At 37.8% G+C, this 18,141-nt stretch overlaps 1 protein-coding gene across 5 annotated transcripts in view; it reads left to right on the top strand.

Annotated features, from left to right (window-relative positions):
- PPP1R12A (protein phosphatase 1 regulatory subunit 12A) overlaps positions 1–18,141 on the top strand; it is a 167,936-nt gene that overhangs the window by 56,374 nt on the left and 93,421 nt on the right. For all 5 annotated transcript variants that reach the window (XM_023219148.3, XM_023218966.3, XM_023219088.3 and 2 more), the window contains exon 2: positions 5,786–5,916. In XM_023219148.3, coding sequence (XP_023074916.1) covers positions 5,786–5,916 — 131 coding nt within the window. The remainder of the gene's footprint in view (positions 1–5,785; positions 5,917–18,141) is intronic.

Genomic DNA, 18,141 nt, shown 5'->3' with positions numbered 1-18,141 from the left:
TTAAGAAATAGCTTCTTGAATTTTTTTCATGAAACACCGTCTATTCATTATAGATATTTTGAAAACGTAGGAAGAAAATAAAAGTGGGTCTCACAACCATTATTTTTAACCTTCAGAATATATTCTTTTAGTCTTGTATGATTTTTTTTTTTAGTAAAGTTGATATGTTTTGACTGTGTTCCCACCCAAATCTCATCTTGAATTGTAGTTCCCATAATCCCCATGTGCTGTGGGAGGGACCCAGTGGGAGGTAATTGAATGAATCATGGGGGCAGTTACCCCCATGCTGCTGTTCTCATGATAGTGAGTGAGTTCTCACAAGATCTGATGGTTTTATAAGGGACTTTTCCCCTTTTGCTTGGCGCTTCTCCTTGCTGCCGCCATGTGAAGAAGGAGGTGTTTGCTTCTCCTTCCACCATGATGGTAAGTTTCCTGAGGCCACCCCAGCTATGTGGAACTGTGAGTCAGACTTCTTTCCTTTATAAGTTACTCAGTCTGTGGTATGTCTTTATTAGCAGCATGAGAATGGACTAATATAAAACTTTAAATCACATTAGGCATTAAAAAAATACATCATGTGTTGTCTCCTATATTCTTTTATCTTTTTCTATTTCCGTATTTGCATCCTTTTTAAAAAAAAATTTGCTCTACCACCTTGAAAACACCTGATCTCATCTCATCTAGGAAGCTAAGCAGGGTTGGATCTGGTTAGTACTTGGATGGGAGACTATTGGGAATACCAAGTGTTGTAGGCTTAAAAAAAAAAAAAAAAAAAAAAAACCCTCCCTCTTAATGTATTGAGGGCATTTCCCCATATTCTTTTATAAAGATCATTTCTTATTTGCTTGTTGATATTTTTCATTTTAGAAAAACAATCATATTTGTATTACATATAATTATCAAGTAAGGTTTTATATTTTTATACTGAGGATAAAAATCAGGATATAGTTTTGGAGCCTATGGGATTTAGAAAGAGGTTGAGAAAAAAAGGTGATTAGAATTTCATCAGTATCAGCCGGGGGTGGTGGATCACTTGAGGTCAGGAGTTTCAGATCAGCCAGGCCAGCATGGTGAAACCCCATTACTACCAAAAATACAAGAATTAGCCGGGCATGGTGGCACACACCTGTAGTTTCAGCTACCCGGGAAGCTGATGCAAGAGGATCCGTTGAACCCAGGAGGTGGAGGTTGCAGTGAGCCAATCGCGCTACTGCAGCCTGGGTGACAGAGCAAGACTGTCGCAAAAGAGAAATAGTTTAATCAGTATGATTTCTCAAGGAAAGTGAATGATTATGCAAGTCACAGTAAGTCACTCTCTTATCTCAGCATTCTGTAAACTACTTTCTAATACAATATACTTTATGTGTTTCTTTGTCATTAAATAGCTGTGATTCTCAAACTTCTTTCTTTTAACCACATCTGTATCAATGTTGCCTATGTATTTTATCATCTCTTATCTGTAAGGTATGTTCTAGGCACTTTGGAAAACTGCCATAAGCTTGCTTATAACTTGTTCCAGAGGGAAGAATCATAGACACATAATAATATTAAATATATTAGGGAATTTTTTTTTTTTTTTTTTTTTTTTTTTTTGAGACGGAGTCTCGCTCTGTCGCCCAGGCTGGAGTGCAGTGGCCAGATCTCAGCTCACTGCAAGCTCCGCCTCCCGGGTTTACGCCATTCTCCTGCCTCAGCCTCCCGAGTAGCTGGGACTACAGGCGCCCGCCACCTCGCCCGGCTAGTTTTTTGTATTTTTTAGTAGAGACGGGGTTTCACCGTGTTAGCCAGGATGGTCTCGATCTCCTGACCTCGTGATCCGCCCGTCTCGGCCTCCCAAAGTGCTGGGATTACAGGCTTGAGCCACCGCGCCCGGCCAGGGAATTTTTATGATAAATACCCCCCCACACACGTCTTCCCTCTATGAAGACACCAACGCCCAAAAAGATTAAATTACTTGTTCACAGCCACAAAATTTGTGGCACAGCCAGAACTAGAACCTAAAACCAAAAGCTGTGATTCCCTCTCAATGCTTTTAGACATTTTTTTTTTTTTTTTTTCTGAGATGGAGTCTTGCTCTGTCGCCCAGGCTGGAGTACAGTGGTGTGATCTCGGCTCACTGCAACCTCTGCCTCCCAGGGTCAAGCAGTTCTCCTGTCTCAGTCTCCCGAGTAGCTGGGACTACAGGCGTGTGCCAGCATGCCTGGCTAATTTTTTGTATTTTTAGTAGAGACAGGGTTTCACCGTGTTTCCCAGGATGGTGTTGATCTCCTGACCTCGTGATCCACCTGCCTCAGCCTCCCGCTTTAAAACTTTTTAGGTACACTGCATAGTGCTTTTCTTGATAGAAACTTTGTCATTTTCTTCCTTAGGGAAATGCTGCTAGAAGCATTTCTTCTGTTTCTGTGGTAGTTAAGGAAAATTTATTTTATTTATACAAGTAATACTTAGTAAGCCCATAGATGCGTGATATCCTATTGCAGGTGAGAAATGTGTTGATAAACTAGGAACATCTGTGGAAAGCAGTGTGTTAAGTGTGCGAAAATCTTAGTTTCTGGAACCTGAGCATCTCTGTGAGATTCCCAGCCCTATCATTTCCTGTCTGTGTGACTTATTCAAGCTACTTAATCTCTTTGATTCTTAGCTTCCTCCTACATTCATTAATTTGTTTATTGAGCCCAAGAACTCATGGTATTGAGGATGCAGCAGAATTCCTGCTCTAAGTAAACTCTCATGCTGGGAGTGGGGTAAACAGATGGTAAATAAATAAGCAAAATATATATAGTATGTTGCAATAAATGGTATGGAGAAAAATAAAGTAGATAATCAGGATATAAAATGGTGGGGAAGGGGTTGTAATTTTGTGTGCTGTCCAAGTAAGGCAGTACCAAAAAGGTGAGAGTCAAGCAAAGATTTCATTTATGGATACAGTCATATCTTATTTATTCATTGCTTGTGTATAATGCTGATCCATTATATCTCATCAGCCAGCCCCAAACTGCTCTTTCTTAGGTTGAAGTGGCACTTAAGAAGCTCTTTTGTTTTCTCCATTAGTTACAGTCTGACATTAATATCCTTTTTTGTTGTTGTTGATGTGTTCTCAGTCCTAGAAAACAGTTTTTTTCCCCAAATATAAACAAACAGGAACTTCCTTTGGTGGTTAAGTACTGTGTTGGTGTTTAAGCCTCTTTTAAGGGGATGGGTAGATAAAGTAATGGTCTATGTGTAGCAAAGTGTGTTAGAACCACTTTTTAAATGACACATCAATTTTTATTACTTTCAACAGCTACTTAAAATATCCTTCCGGATTCTTAATAAACTTGGGCTTTTTATACATTTAAATGGGTAGCACATGAATTTTCCAACAAAGATCTTTTGGCAATAAACCAAAGATGACAGTGTAAATTAATTTGTCTACTGATCAATTTGTTAGAGACACTTTTAGAGTACAGAGATGATAATCATCAGCCCACATACTCCTAGTTGTGTATTAGTTGTTTATCATAGATAGGAAATAGCAGCTATTTAGTTCATTTACTCAGTTTTACCCAAATTAGAAAAAAAAAAAGGCCACTTGCCCTCTGGGCAGATAGTGGCTTTGTGTGAATTAGGAGGGAAAAAACCTTTCAAGTTAAAGGCTCCTTGAGTGGATTTCATCCCATCTTCCCAATCCCCCAAGTCAAATACATGGCACAGACTTTACATTCTTGGGCAGAGGTCCTGGTAATACATGGGGATTGCATATCAGGAGAGACAATAGGATGATGTTTATGAATAGTGCCAATTCCAGAAAGCCTCCCCATGGTAAATAGAGTATGTTTATGAATACAACCTATCTCATAGGGCAGGTATAAAGTACTTATATTCACATACAGATATATCCCTAATCTGAAAATTATGGAGTTTAGATTCTAGTAGAGGTAGAGGATAGATATAAATAAGAAAATTGTGGCTATTGATATTATTGATAATGTGATAGAGTACTAGGAATTACTTTAAAAGGATGTCCAGGAGGGCCTTCCTGAAGAAGAAACATCTGCATTGAGATTTGTTTGATGAAAAGGAATCAGCATGCTTAGATCTGGGGGCAGAGCATTCCTGACAGTGAGAACTGCAAGAACAAGGGCTCTGAGGTAACACCTGGTCAAGGAATAGTAAGGTCCCTATTGTGGCTGGAACAGAGTGATTGTAGGAACAGTTGTGGAGAACAATGAGTACCTTGGAGTGGGTTTTTGTGAGAATAATGTATGTAAATCATAGATAAAGCACCTCTCATACTGCCTGGCACAAAGCAAGCATTTGATAAAAGTTCCCTTATTTACTTTAAGACTGTAGTTCTCAAAATTTTTTTATTTTAGGACTTCTTTATACTCTTAAGAATTATTGAAGATTCCAATGAGCTTTTGTTTCTGTAGGTGAATATTTACAGTCTTACAGTTTAAAACCAGGGATTCATTTAAAAATAACAATGATTTACCCCTGTTACCAAATGACATTTTTAAAGTAACTAGTTCATTTTTTCTTGGTTGTATGTATTAATATTTACAGTCTTAGAGTTTAAAACTGAGGATTTAAAACACTATTTATTTAAAAATAACAGTGATTTACCCGTGTTACCAAGTAACGTTTTTTAATTAAAGTAATTCATTTTTTCTTGAAAGTTTGAGTTTATTATTGGCAACAAATATACTGTTAATTGCTTTTCTTGAAGTGACAAACTCATTTTGTTCATTTGCAAGAAAAGATCTCCCAAAAATCAAAGTTAGACTAACTGTAGTTTGTCATTTTAAGTAGACATAATGTTGCATGGAAAAGTGGCTAAGTCAACTTACATCTCAATCTCACAAGTGCTTTTCATCAAGACAACCATTATACTTGGAAGAGGTGCTTTAGCATATACTTCCCATAGAGAATATAAAAAAGACCTGTGTACAAGGGCCAAAGTTTAACACGTACTGCTTTGTCAAAGACGTGTATGAGTAAAAATTGCTGCCCCCCAACCACCACATTTTTTGGAGACAGGGTCTCACTCTGTTTGCCCAGGTTGCAGTGCAGTGGTGTGATCACAGCTCATTGCAGCCCAGGTTGGAGTGCAGTGGTGTGATCATAGCTCATTGCAGCCTTGAACTCAAGCTCAAGCAATCTGCCTGCCTCAGACTCCCAAGTAGATGGGATTACAGGCATGAGCCACTGTGCTTGGCAATTTTTTTTTTTTAATTATGAGTACCAAGTGGTCGATACAGTGACTATTAATAGAGGTGGGTTTTTTTGTTTTTTGTGTTTTTTTTTTTGGCCACTGCCATTATTTGTGCTAAAGCACATGCAGTTTTACAGCTGGTACTTTTATACCATCAAGTGTATATGACAACAAAGTAAAAAAGGGAAATGACATCTTAGTTTTATCTTGAAAACAGTTTTGCCCTAATCAACTCCCTAAAAGAATCTACTCCCTCCTTCCCCCAGCAGACAACATTTTTGGGAACCACTGCTGTAGAGACTATTATTATACTTAATTATAATGTCTTCATTTTAATAGATACTTGTTATCCGAATTGGGTTGCCATAAAGAGTCTAGTCACATGTACTACTGTTGTATGTGTACCTAAGCAAGGACTCTTACAATTTAGTGTCATTGGTGTGTTTGATGGAGTATAGTCAAGATAGGAGATTTATGTACAGAGAATATTTGTATTATAAAAGCTACAAAGTAGGAATTTTATTCTATTGATATATTATTTGGAGGGTTAATTCGTATTTTTTCCAATCTTGCTTTCTGTTTTGTTTTTAGGCTTGCATTGATGACAATGTTGATATGGTGAAGTTTCTGGTAGAAAATGGAGCAAATATTAATCAACCTGATAATGAAGGCTGGATACCACTACATGCAGCAGCTTCCTGTGGATATCTTGATATTGCAGAGTAAGCCAGTTCTGTGTTTTAATTTTATTCTAATACTGTTTGAGAGACCTGAGTGTTTATTGAAATGATAACAGTAAATGATAAAAGTAAAAAACAGTACTTATTATAAGTACTCTTATAATACTTGAATTCATGAAAATTATTCTTTCCAAGAAAGAAAATAAGTGGTTACTGGGAATCCATATATTCTCAGAATCAGATCTTCTTTCTGTCTCCCCACCCTCTTTGGCCTTTGGTACTTTATATTAACATTAGTAATTGTACACATTCTCTGTCTCCATCTTTTTTCTTTTGAGTATGGCTGGAGCATTGTCAAATGATTCAGGGTTAATACTTAGCAGTCGAACCCATTCCTTTATAATCATAAAATTGGCAACTGGGTTACTTGCTATAGGGAGAATATGATACATAGTTCTCCAGTGAGCCTGTTTACTTAGTTTTTCTGAAGATTGTCTTTTTAAAAAAATACATATTTTAGAAAATTCCATGAGAAATAGTCATTGTATTCTCTACTACCTTTAATGTGTGAGTATATACTAAGACCATCTGATTGTTTTAAGCATTTAACAATGGAAGTGTAGATATCTTGAAAAATAATTTTTTCATTAAATTATTTTTCTTGTTACTGTCTATCCACACAGTAAACAGTTGTGTTGTCTCTCTGCTCATATCAAAGCTTATCAATGAATAAATATTGAACATGAGAATTCTACTCTGTAAATATCTAATAAGCCTTCATAGTTTTATCTCTATACATTTTACTTTTTTTCCCCATTTGTACTGGAGATACAATATCTAAATTTCAAGGCAGAAACTGTATGGTGAAATGAAAAGTGGGCCTGGGAACGGTAAGGTCTGAATTGCCTGAATTTTATTACTGACTCTGCCACTTACTATACGATATCTTTCCATAATTTGTTTCCTCTTTCTGAGCAGTAATTTTTTTGTATATAAACTGAGGAAGTCTTTTTCCCATTGCAAAACAGCAGTGGTTGTTCACACTTAACAATCGTGATTCTCAAGTTCTTTACTTCCTTTTTGGACTTTTCCTGCTCAATAGAAGACTTAAATCTCTTCATAGAAAAAAAAAAAAAAAAAAACCAGTTAATTGTGTATTTATCTTTATACTTAATGATTAGGCTCTGGAGTTAATTGATATAGAATATGTATGCCTCCTGAATCACTATCAAGGAGTATAACCTTGGCAAGTTGTTTAATTTTTCTAGGCTTTAGTTTTCTCCTCTATAAAGTAATATTTCCTAGGTTTGTTGTGAGGATTAACTGAAGTAATTCATCAAACATAGGACCTGGCTCATAGGAAATAGTACATATTAACTTTTGACCATTACCTTTTGTATCTACACTGGGAAAATGAAAACTCAACCTCATTCTTCAGATGTTTAATTCTTATGTTTCCTTTTTGTATTCATGTTTCTGAGTTTGAAAAGACAATATTAATTGTCTTGAATAATTTCTTTGCATAGACTTGATTAGGTCACAGACCTATTGTGTAAGTTGGAATGCTTTTAGCTGCAAGTAATAGAATACCCAATTTAAAATGACCTAAAGAATAATGGTACTTGTTATACAGCATAAAATATCATTTAGAGGAAGGACATTTAGATTTATTAAGCAGGTCAGTGATGTCAGCAAGGACCTGGGATCTTTCAGTTTTTTCTTCTGCATTTCCCAAAAATGAACCTTATTCTCAGCCTTCTCCCCTCATGGTTACAAGATGATTGCAACAACTCTAGAATTGTGTTTTACATATCCACATCCAAAAGCAAATAAAAAATGGATTGCGAGTAGAAAATATCCTCTCTGTATTCTGTGTACATCAAAGAGGAAAACCTTTCCCAGGGAACCCTCCAGTTGCTGAAGACATCCCATAATGAGACTTCTTTTAGCCTGGTCCTGGTCATTTGTCCATGTTGTAGCTAGGAAAAGTAAATATCTTGGCATATTCAGCTTTTACATGCTAGTATATAAGAAGCATGAGGAAGGGTAAGCAGTTTGTTGCAGTTGCTAATGTTATCAGTAGGGTGACTATTTTCATTTTTTGGAGAGTGGGATATGGAATATATGCTTTACAGTACTGGTACAAACAAAAGTGACCTTTTGGGGCCAAGGTTGACTATAGTTGCTAATCTAATTACTTTAGTTTGATTTTATGACTGTGCTATAGACTGTGGAGTTTCCTGGAACCAGATTAAAATTAGAAGAATACGTTTTCCTTTTTATTCTTTCTGCCACATGAGATCTTTTTTACAATAATAACTTTTTATAAAGGGCATTTTAACTCTGGCATATACTGGATGATTTGTTAAGGTGATGATAGCCCAAAATCCTTCCAAATACTCAATTATTTTTATTGGCATAATCTCTTTTAGCAGGCTGGGCATGGTGGCTCACGCCTGTAATCCCAGCACTTTGAGAGGCTTCGCTTGAGCTCAGGAGTTCGAGACCAGCCTGGGCAACGTGACGAAACCCCATCTCTGCAAAACATACAAAAAAATTAGCCAGGCACAATGATGTACACCTGTAGTCCCAAATACTCTTGAGGCTAAGGCGGGAGAATTGCTTGAGCCTGGGAGGCAGAGGTTGCAGTAAGCTGAAATAGCACCATTGCACTTAAGCCTGGGTGACGAGAGTAACACCCTGTTTCAAAAAAAAGAAAAAAAAAAAGAAAGAAATACATTAAAAACACCTCTTTCAGCAGTTAATTTCACTAATGTTTAAGTGAAATTAATGAAACCCTAGTTTTCTTGGATATAGAAAAATAATAGCCTGGTGGCCTGATCGATAGGGTAAAGATAGTCCACAGATCAGAATGTTTTATAGACATGAAAGAAAGCACTACTACTACTAATAATAATGTAGACAATAGTTATAAACCAGGGGATAGGAAAATGGGGCATATGGTCACTGTGCTAACTGAAGTATTTTGGAGTTAAATTTGTTGCAAATCCTAGTTCTCCCATTCACTAGCTTTGTGTCCTTGACCAATCTACTTAGTCTCAATAATTTAAGATTATTTATAAAATTGGAAAGATCTAGGTTCTTCCTGAGCCTTTTTTCTCATACTGCATTCCACTTCACATTTTTCACTCTGTCAATACTGGACTACTTTTAGTTCCCCAACATTCCCTACTGGTTTACATCAGTGTGTCTTTCTTCATAATAGTTTATTTGCCTGCTGTTGCATTACTTGAGCAGCTTCTACCAAACTCTCAAGATGCAGTTTGTATAAGGGTCATTTCCTCCAGGAAGCTTGTCTGATGTTCTTGGCAAATTCATCATCATCTCTAACACATCAGTTGTTTGTTTATATGCTTCTTCACTAACTGCATTTATGCACAGAATAGTAGTAAATCATCTCTATTGATATGTGCAGTTAAGCCTAGATTTGTTTGCTCGGAGGATTTCAGGATGATTAGGATACATTGAGTTCTAAATTTTTAACCTCTGTTGGAAATAGTAGAACAAAGAATGTCAGATTACAGTTTCTAGGCATTTAACAATTTTATATTTGGCCTGTAGCATAATAGAAACCAAGTGAATAGACCAGATGAATGATGGGTGTTCGTATTGTGGCTCAATTATCTCACATTTTCACCAAAATAATTACCCTTAACTTTTGCTTATTCTTAACAAGGTAGAAGTCCTAGGGAAAACTAATAATACAGATTATTTAATAATGCCCTTTATCCAGAGTGGAATGGAGGACATGTAAATGAGGTGAGTTTGTGGAGCCTGATTTTGTGTTCAGCATATGCATTGTTTTAATAAATAGTCTTGAGTTTTTCATTCTTAAGAATATTATTACTTTAACATGTTTTTAAAATTATGCAGTCAGTAAATATTTAAGCACCTACTGTATATATCATGTCAGATACTAAAGTGTATGCATTAGCATCATTCTTTTCCTTTGGGGTGCTGAATCAATATTATGGGCGGAATAGTGTCACCCAAAATTCTTAGTTGAAATCCTAACCTCCAGTACTTCAGAATGTGACTCTATTTAGAGAAGGGGACTTTAAAGGGATGATTAAGTTAAAATGAAGCCAACAGAATTGTTTCTGATCCAGTCTGGCTGGTTTTCTTATAAGAGGAAGACATTTGGACACAAAAAGAGACACGAGGGTCCCTCTCATAGAGAGGAAAGAAACCATATGAACAAACAAGAAGGCAGCCATCTACCAAGCAAGGAGAGAGGCCTGTGAGGAAACCAAAGCTGCTGACACATTGATCTTGGACTTCTAGGCCCCAGAACTGTGAGAAAATAATATTTCTATTGTTTAAGCCACCCAGTGTGTGGCATTTTATTATGGTAGTCCTAGCAAACTAATATAAGCAGTATAAACTTTCCACTATCACATCAAGGCATGACTTTGGACATACTAGAAAAGGCAAATGATTTTAGGGCCCAAGAACCCATGTATGCAACTTATAGTTCCAAAGTTGAATTATCAATTAGTTATACATCTATGGCATAAATTATAATTGAATTACTATGTGCAAAGCATTGAAAACCAAGTTCTTTGAAGAAATAATTAGATGAAAACATAGGAACTATACAATGGTAACATTTTAGTTGTCATTCTTTTTTATTTATTAGTTGGAATATTTTTGTAAAAGAAACTTTCTCGTCTCTGCTATTTGGTTACCCTTTGTATTAGTTCATTCTCATGCTGTTGTAAAAAATTGCCCAAGACTGGGTAATTTATAAAGGAACAAGGTTTAATTGACTCACAGTTCCACAGGGCTGGGGAGGCCTCAGGAAACTTAACAATCACGGTGGAAGGGGAAGCAAACACATTCTTCTTCACATGGCGGCAGGAAGGGACAATGCCAAGCAAAGGGGGAAAAGCGCCTTGTAAAATCATCAGATCTCATGAGAACTCACTCACTGTCACAAGAACAGAAGCCTAGGGGTAACTGCCCCTATGATTCACTTACCTCCCTCTGAGTTCCTCCTACAACACATGGGGATTATGGAAACTACAATTCAAGATGAGATTTGGGTGAGGACACAGCCAAACCGTATTACCTCAGTACAATTTTTATAGGGGAGATAGAATATATTCTTTATTATTTCTCCTTATGTATTGGCTTTTTAAATAATGAATTTCCTTGCTATCTACCTTCGGTAGGGACTAATTTTTTTTTTCTAGTTTAAGTAATATTAGGAGCTCATGCATTTTCTATTTTATTTTATTTGTATGATACTTTAAGTTCTGGATTACATGTGCAGAATGTGCAATTTTGTTACATAGGAATATACATGCCATGATGGTATGCCGCACCCATCAACCCGTCACCTACATTAGGTATTTCTCCTAATGTTATCCCTCCCCTAGCCCCCCACCCCTTACAGGCCCTGATGTGTGATGTTCCCATCCCTGTGTCCATGTGTTCTTATTGTTCAACACCCACTTATGAATGAGAACATGTGGTGTTCGGTTTTCTAATCTTGTGATAGCTTGCTGAGAATGATGGCTTCCAGCTTCATCCAGATCCCTGAAGGGACATGAACTCATCCTTTTTTATGGCTGCACAATATTCCATGGTGTATATATGCCACATTTTCTTTTTATTTATTTATTTATTTTTATTATACTTTAAGTTCTAGGGTACATGTGCATAACGTGCAGGTTTGTTACATATGTATACTTGTGCCATGTTGGTGTGCTGCACCCATCAACTCGTCAGCACCCATCAGCTCGTCATTTACATCAGATATAACTCCCAATGCAATCCCTCCACCCTCCCCCATCCCTATGATAGGCCCCGGTGTGTGATGTTCCCCTTCCCGAGTCCAAGTGATCTCATTGTTCAGTTCCCACCTATGAGTGAGAACATGCGGTGTTTGGTTTTCTGTTCTTGCGATAGTTTGCTGAGAATGATGGTTTCCAGCTGCATCCATGTCCCTACAAAGGACGCAAACTCATCCTTTTTTATGGCTGCATAGTATTCCATGGTGTATCTGTGCCACATTTTCTTAATCCAGTCTGTCACTGATGGACATTTGGGTTGATTCCAAGTCTTTGCTATTGTGAATAGTGCCTCAGTAAACATACGTGTGCATGTGTCTTTATAGCAGCATGATTTATAATCCTTTGGGTATATACCCAGTAATGGGATGGCTGGGTCATATGGTACTTCTACTTCTAGATCCTTGAGGAATCGCCATACTGTTTTCCATAATGGTTGAACTAGTTCACCAACAGTATAAAAGTGTTCCTATTTCTCCACATCCTCTCCAGCACCTGTTGTTTCCTGACTTTTTAATGATTGCCATTCTAACTGGTGTGAGATGGTATCTCATTGTGGTTTTGATTTGCATTTCTCTGATGGCCAGTGATGATGAGCATTTTCTCATGTGTCTGTTGGCTGTATGAATGTCTTCTTTTGAGAAATGTATGTTCATATCGTTTGCCCACTTTTTGATGGGGTTGTTTGTTTTTTTTCTTATAAATTTGTTTGAGTTCTTTGTAGATTCTGGATATTAGCCCTTTGTCTGATGACTAGATTGCAAAAATTTTCTCCCATTCTATAGGTTGCCTGTTCACTCTGATGGTAGTTTCTTTTGCTGGGCAGAAGCTCTTTAGTTTAATTAGATCCCATTTGTCAATTTCGGCTTTTGTTGCCATTGCTTTTGGTGTTTTAGACATGAAGTCCTTGCCCAAGCCTATGTCCTGAAGGGTATTGCCTAGGTTTTCTTCTAGGGTTTTTATGGTATTAGGTCTAACATTTAAGTCTCTAATCCATCTTGAATTAATTTTCATATAAGGAGTAAGGAAAGGATCCAGTTTCAGCTTTCTACTTATGGCTAGCCAATTTTCCCAGCACCATTTATTAAATAGGGAATCCTTTCCCCATTTCTTGTTTCTCTCAGGTTTATCAAAGATCAGATGGCTGTAGATGTGTGGTATTATTTCTGAGGACTCTGTTCTGTTCCATTGGTCTAGATCTCTGTTTTGGTACCAGTACCATGCTGTTTTGGTTACTGTAGCCTTGTAGTATAGTTTGAAGTTAGGTAGCATGATGCCTCCACCTTTGTTCTTTTGACTTAGGATTGTCTTGGCAATGCGGGCTCTTTTTTGGTTCCATATGAACTTTAAAGCAGTTTTTTCCAATTCTGTGAAGAAACTTATTGATAGCTTGATGGGGATGGCATTGAATCTATAAATTACCATGGGCAGTATGGCCATTTTCACATATTGATTCTTCCTATCCATGAGCATGGTATGTTCTTCCATTTGTTTGTGTCCTCTTTTGTTTCACTGAGCAGTGGTTTGTAGTTCTCCTTGAAGAGGTCCTTTACATGCCTTATAAGTTGGATTCCTAGGTATTTTATTCTCTTTGAAGCGATTGTGAATGGAAGTTCATTCCTGATTTGGCTCTCTGTTTGTCTGTTACTGGTGTATAAGAATGCTTGTGATTTTTGCACATTAATTTTGTATCCTGAGACTTTGCTGAAGTGTCCTATCAGCTTAAGGAGATTTTGGGCTGAGACAATGGGGTTTTCTAAATATACAATCATGTCATCTGCAAACAGGGACAATTTGACTTCTTCTTTTCCTAATTGAATACCCTTGATTTCTTTCTCTTGCCTGATTGCCCTAGCCAGAACTTCCAACACTATGTTGAATAGGAGTGGTGAGAGAGGGCATCCCTGTCTTGTGCCAGTTTTCAAAGGGAATGCTTCCAATTTTTGCCCATTCAGTATGATATTAGCTGTGGGTTTGTCATAAATAGCTCTTATTATTTTGAGATACGTTCCATCAATACCGAATTTATTGAGCGTTTTTAGCATGAAGTGCTGTTGAATTTTGTCAAAGGCCTTTTCTGCATCTATTGAGATGATCATTTGGTTTTTGTCTTTGGTTCTGTTTATATGCTGGATTATGTTTATTGATTTGCATATGTTGAACCAGCCTTGCATCCCAGGGATGAAGCCCACTTGATCATGGTGGATAAGCTTTTTGATGTGCTGCTGAATCCGGTTTGCCAGTATTTTATTGAGGATTTTTGCATCGATGTTCATCAGGGATATTGGTCTAAAATTCTCTTTTTTTGTTGTGTCTCTGCCAGGCTTTGGTATCAGGATGACGTTGGCCTCATAAAATGAGTTAGGGAGGATTCCCTCTTTTTCTATTGATTGGAATAGTTTCAGAAGGAATGCTACCAGCTCCTCCTTGTACCTCTGGTAGAATTCAGCTGTGAATCCGTCTGGTCCTGGACTTTTTTTGGTTGGTAGGCTATTAATTATTGCCTCAATTTCAGAGCCTGCTATTGGTCTATTCAGGGATTCAGCTTCTTCCTGGTTTAGTCTTGGGAGAGTGTAAGTGTCCAGGAAATTATCCATTTCTTCTAGATTTTCTAGTTGATTTGCGTAGAGGTGTTTATAGTATTCTCTGATGGTAGTTTGTATTTCTGTGGGGTTGGTGGTGATATCCCCTTTATCATTTTTTATTGCGTCTATTTGATTCTTCTCTCTTTTCTTCTTTATTAGTCTTGCTAGCAGTCTGTCAATTTTGTTGATCTTTTCAAAAAACCAACTCCTGGATTCATCGATTTTTTGGAGGGTTTTTTGTGTCTCTATCTCCTTCAGTTCTGCTCTGATCTTAGTTATTTCTTGCCTTCTGCTAGCTTTTGAATGTGTTTGCTCTTGCTTCTCTAGCTCTTTTAATTGTGATGTTAAAGTGCAAATTTTAGCTCTTTCCAGCTTTCTCTTGTGGGCATTTAGTGCTATAAATTTCCCTCTACACACTGCTTTAAATGTGCCCCAGAGATTCTGGTATGTCGTATCTTTGTTTTCATTGGTTTCAAAGAACATCTTTATTTCTGCCTTCATTTCGTTATGTACCCAGTAGTCATTCAGGAGCAGGTTATTCAATTTCCATGTAGTTGAGCGGTTTTGATTGAGTTTCTTAGTCCTGAGTTCTAGTTTGATTGCACTGTGGTCTGAGAGACAGTTTGTTATAATTTCTGTTCTTGTACATTTGCTGAGGAGTGCTTTACTTCCAATTATGTGGTCAGTTTTGGAATAAGTGTGATGTGGTGCTGAGAAGAATGTAGATTCTGTTGATTTGGGGTGGAGAGTTTTGTAGATGTCTATTAGGTCTGCTTGCTGCAGAGATGAGTTCAATTCCTGGATATCCTTGTTAACTTTCTGTCTTGTTGAACTGTCTAATGTTGATGGTGGGGTGTTGAAGTCTCCCATTATTATTGTATGGGAGTCTAAGTCTCCTTGTAAGTCTCTAAGGACTTGCTTTATGAACCTGGGTGCTCCTGTATTGGGTGCATATATATTTAGAATAGTTAGCTCTTCCTGTTGAATTGATCCCTTTACCATTATGCAGTGGCCTTCTTTGTCTCTTTTGATCTTTGATGGTTTAAAGTCTGTTTTATCAGAGACTAGGATTGCAACCCCTGCTTTTTTTTGTTCTCCATTTGCTTGGTAGTTCTTCCTCCATCCCTTATTTTGAGCCTATGTATGTCTCTGCATGTGAGATTGGTCTCCTGAAGACAGCAGACTGATGGATCTTGACTCTTTATCCAGTTTTCCAGTCTGTGTCTTTTAATTGGAGCATTTACCATTTACATTTAAGGTTAATATTGTTATGTGTGAACTTGATCTTGCCATTATGATATTAACTGGTTATTTTGCTCATTAGTTGATGCAGTTTCTTCCTAGCCTCGATGGTCTTTACATTTTGTCATGTTTTTGCAATGGCTGGTACTGGTTGTTCCTTTCCATGTTTAGTGCTTCCTTCAGGGTCTCTTGTAAAGCAGGCCTGGTGGTGACCAAATCTCTAAGCATTTGCTTCTCTGTAAAGGATTTTATTTCTCCTTCACTTAGGAAACTTAGTTTGGCTGGATATGAAATTCTGGGTTGAAAATTCTTTTCTTTAAGAATGTTGAATATTGGCCCCCACTTTCTTCTGGCTTGTAGAGTTTCTGCCGAGAGATCTGCCGTTAGTCTGATGGGCTTCCCTTTGTGGGTAACCCGACCTTTCTCTCTGGCTGCCCTTAAGATTTTTCCTTCATTTCAACTTTGGTGAATCTGGCAATTATGTGTCTTGGAGTTGCTCTTCTGGAGGAGTATCTTTGTGGCGTTCTCTGTATTTCCTGAATTTGAATGTTGGCCTGCCTTACTAGGTTGGGGAAGTTCTCCTGGATGATATCCTATAGAGTGTTTTCCAACTTGGTTCCATTTTCCCCCTCACTTTCAGGCACCCCAATCAGATGTAGATTTAGTCTTTTTACATAATCCCATACTTCTTGCAGGCTTTGTTCATTTCTTTTTCTTCTTTTTTCTTTTGGTTTCTCTTCTCGCTTCATTTCATTCATTTGATCCTCAATCGCTGATACTCTTTCTTCCAGTTGATCGAGTCGGTTACTGAAGCTTGTGCATTTGTCACGTATTTCTCGTGTCATGGTTTTCATCTCTGTCATTTCGTTTATGACCTTCTCTGCATTAATTAATCTAGCTGTCAATTCTTCCACTCTTTTTTCAAGATTTTTAGTTTCTTTGCGCTGGGTACGTAATTCCTCCTTTAGCTCTGAGAAGTTTGATGGACTGAAGCCTTCTTCTCTCATCTCGTCAAAGTCATTCTCCGTCCAGCTTTGATCCGTTGCTGGCGACGGGCTGTGTTCCTTTGCAGGGGGAGATGCGCTCTTATTTTTTGAACTTCCAGCTTTTCTGCCCTGCTTTTTCCCCATCTTTGTGGTTTTATCTGTCTCTGGTCTTTGATGATGGTGACGTACTGATGGGGTTTTGGTGTGGGTGTCCTTCCTGTTTGTTAGTTTTCCTTCTAACAGTCAGGACACTCAGCTGTAGCTCTGTTGGAGATTGTTTGAAGTCCACTCCAGACCCCGTTTGCCTGGGTGTCAGCAGCAGAGGCTGCAGAAGATAGAATACTGCTGCACAGCGAGTGTACCTGCCTGATTCTTGCTTTGGAAGCTTCCTCTCAGGGGTGTACTCCACCATGTGGGGTGTGGGGTGTCAGTCTGCCCCTAGTGGAGGATGTCTCCCAGTTAGGCTACTCAGGGGTCAGGGACCCACTTGAGCAGTATATGCCGCATTTTCTTAATCCAGTCTATCATTGATTGGCATTTGGGTTGGTTGCAAGTCTTTTCTATTGTGAATAGTGCTGCAGTGAACATACGTGTGCCTGTGTCTTTATCGTAGGATGATTTATAATCCTTTGGATATATGCCCAGTAATGAGATTGCTAGATCAAATGGTATATCTGGTTGTAGATCCTTGAGGAATCGCCATACTGTCTTCCACAGTAGTTGAACTAATTTACACTCCCATGAAGAGTGTATAGGCATTCCTAATTTTCCACAATCTCTCCAGCATCTGTTGTTTCCTGACTTTTTAATGATCGCCATTCTAACTGTCATGAGATGGTATCTCATTGTGGTTTTGATTTGTATTTCTCTAATGACCAGTGATGATGAGCATTTTTTCATATGTCTGTTGGCTGCATAACTGTCTTTTTTTGAGAAATACCTTTTCATATCCTTTGTCCATTTTTTGATGGCATTGTTTGTTTTTTTCTTGTAAATTTGTTTAAGTTCTTTGTAGATTCCGGATATTAGCCCTTTGTCAGATGGATAGATTGCAAAAATTTTCTCCCGTTCCGTAAGTTGCCTGTTCACTCTGATGATAGTTTCTTTTGCTGTGCACAATATCTTTAGTTTAATTAGATACCATTTGTCAATTTTGGCTTTTGTTGCCATTGCTTTTGGTGTTTTAGACGTGAATTCTTTGCCCATGAATTCTTTATGCCTGTGTCCTGAATGATATTGCCCATGTTTTTTCCTAGAATTTTAATGATTTTAGGTCTTACGTTTAAGTCTTTGATCCATCTTGAGTTGATTTTTGTATAAGGTATAAAGAAGGGGTCCAGTTTCAGTTTTCTGCATCTGGCCAGCCAGTTTTCCCAACACCATTTATTAAATAGGGAATCTTTTCCCCATTGCTTATGTGTGTCAGGTTTGTCAAAGATCAGATGTTGATAGATGTGTGGTGGTATTTCTGAGGCCTCCATTCTGTTCCCTTGGTCTGTATATCTGTTTTGGTACCAGTATCATGCTGTTTTGGTTACTGTAGCCTTCCAGTAAAGTTTGAAGTCAGGTAGTGTGATATCTGCAGCTTTGTTCTTCTTGCCGAGGATTGTCTTGGCTATGCCGGCTCTTTTTTGGTTC

The sequence above is a fragment of the Piliocolobus tephrosceles genome, chromosome 10 (assembly GCF_002776525.5).
Source record: "Piliocolobus tephrosceles isolate RC106 chromosome 10, ASM277652v3, whole genome shotgun sequence".
NCBI classification, from domain to species: domain Eukaryota; kingdom Metazoa; phylum Chordata; class Mammalia; order Primates; family Cercopithecidae; genus Piliocolobus; species Piliocolobus tephrosceles.
This window is presented reverse-complemented; position numbering and strand designations above follow the sequence as displayed.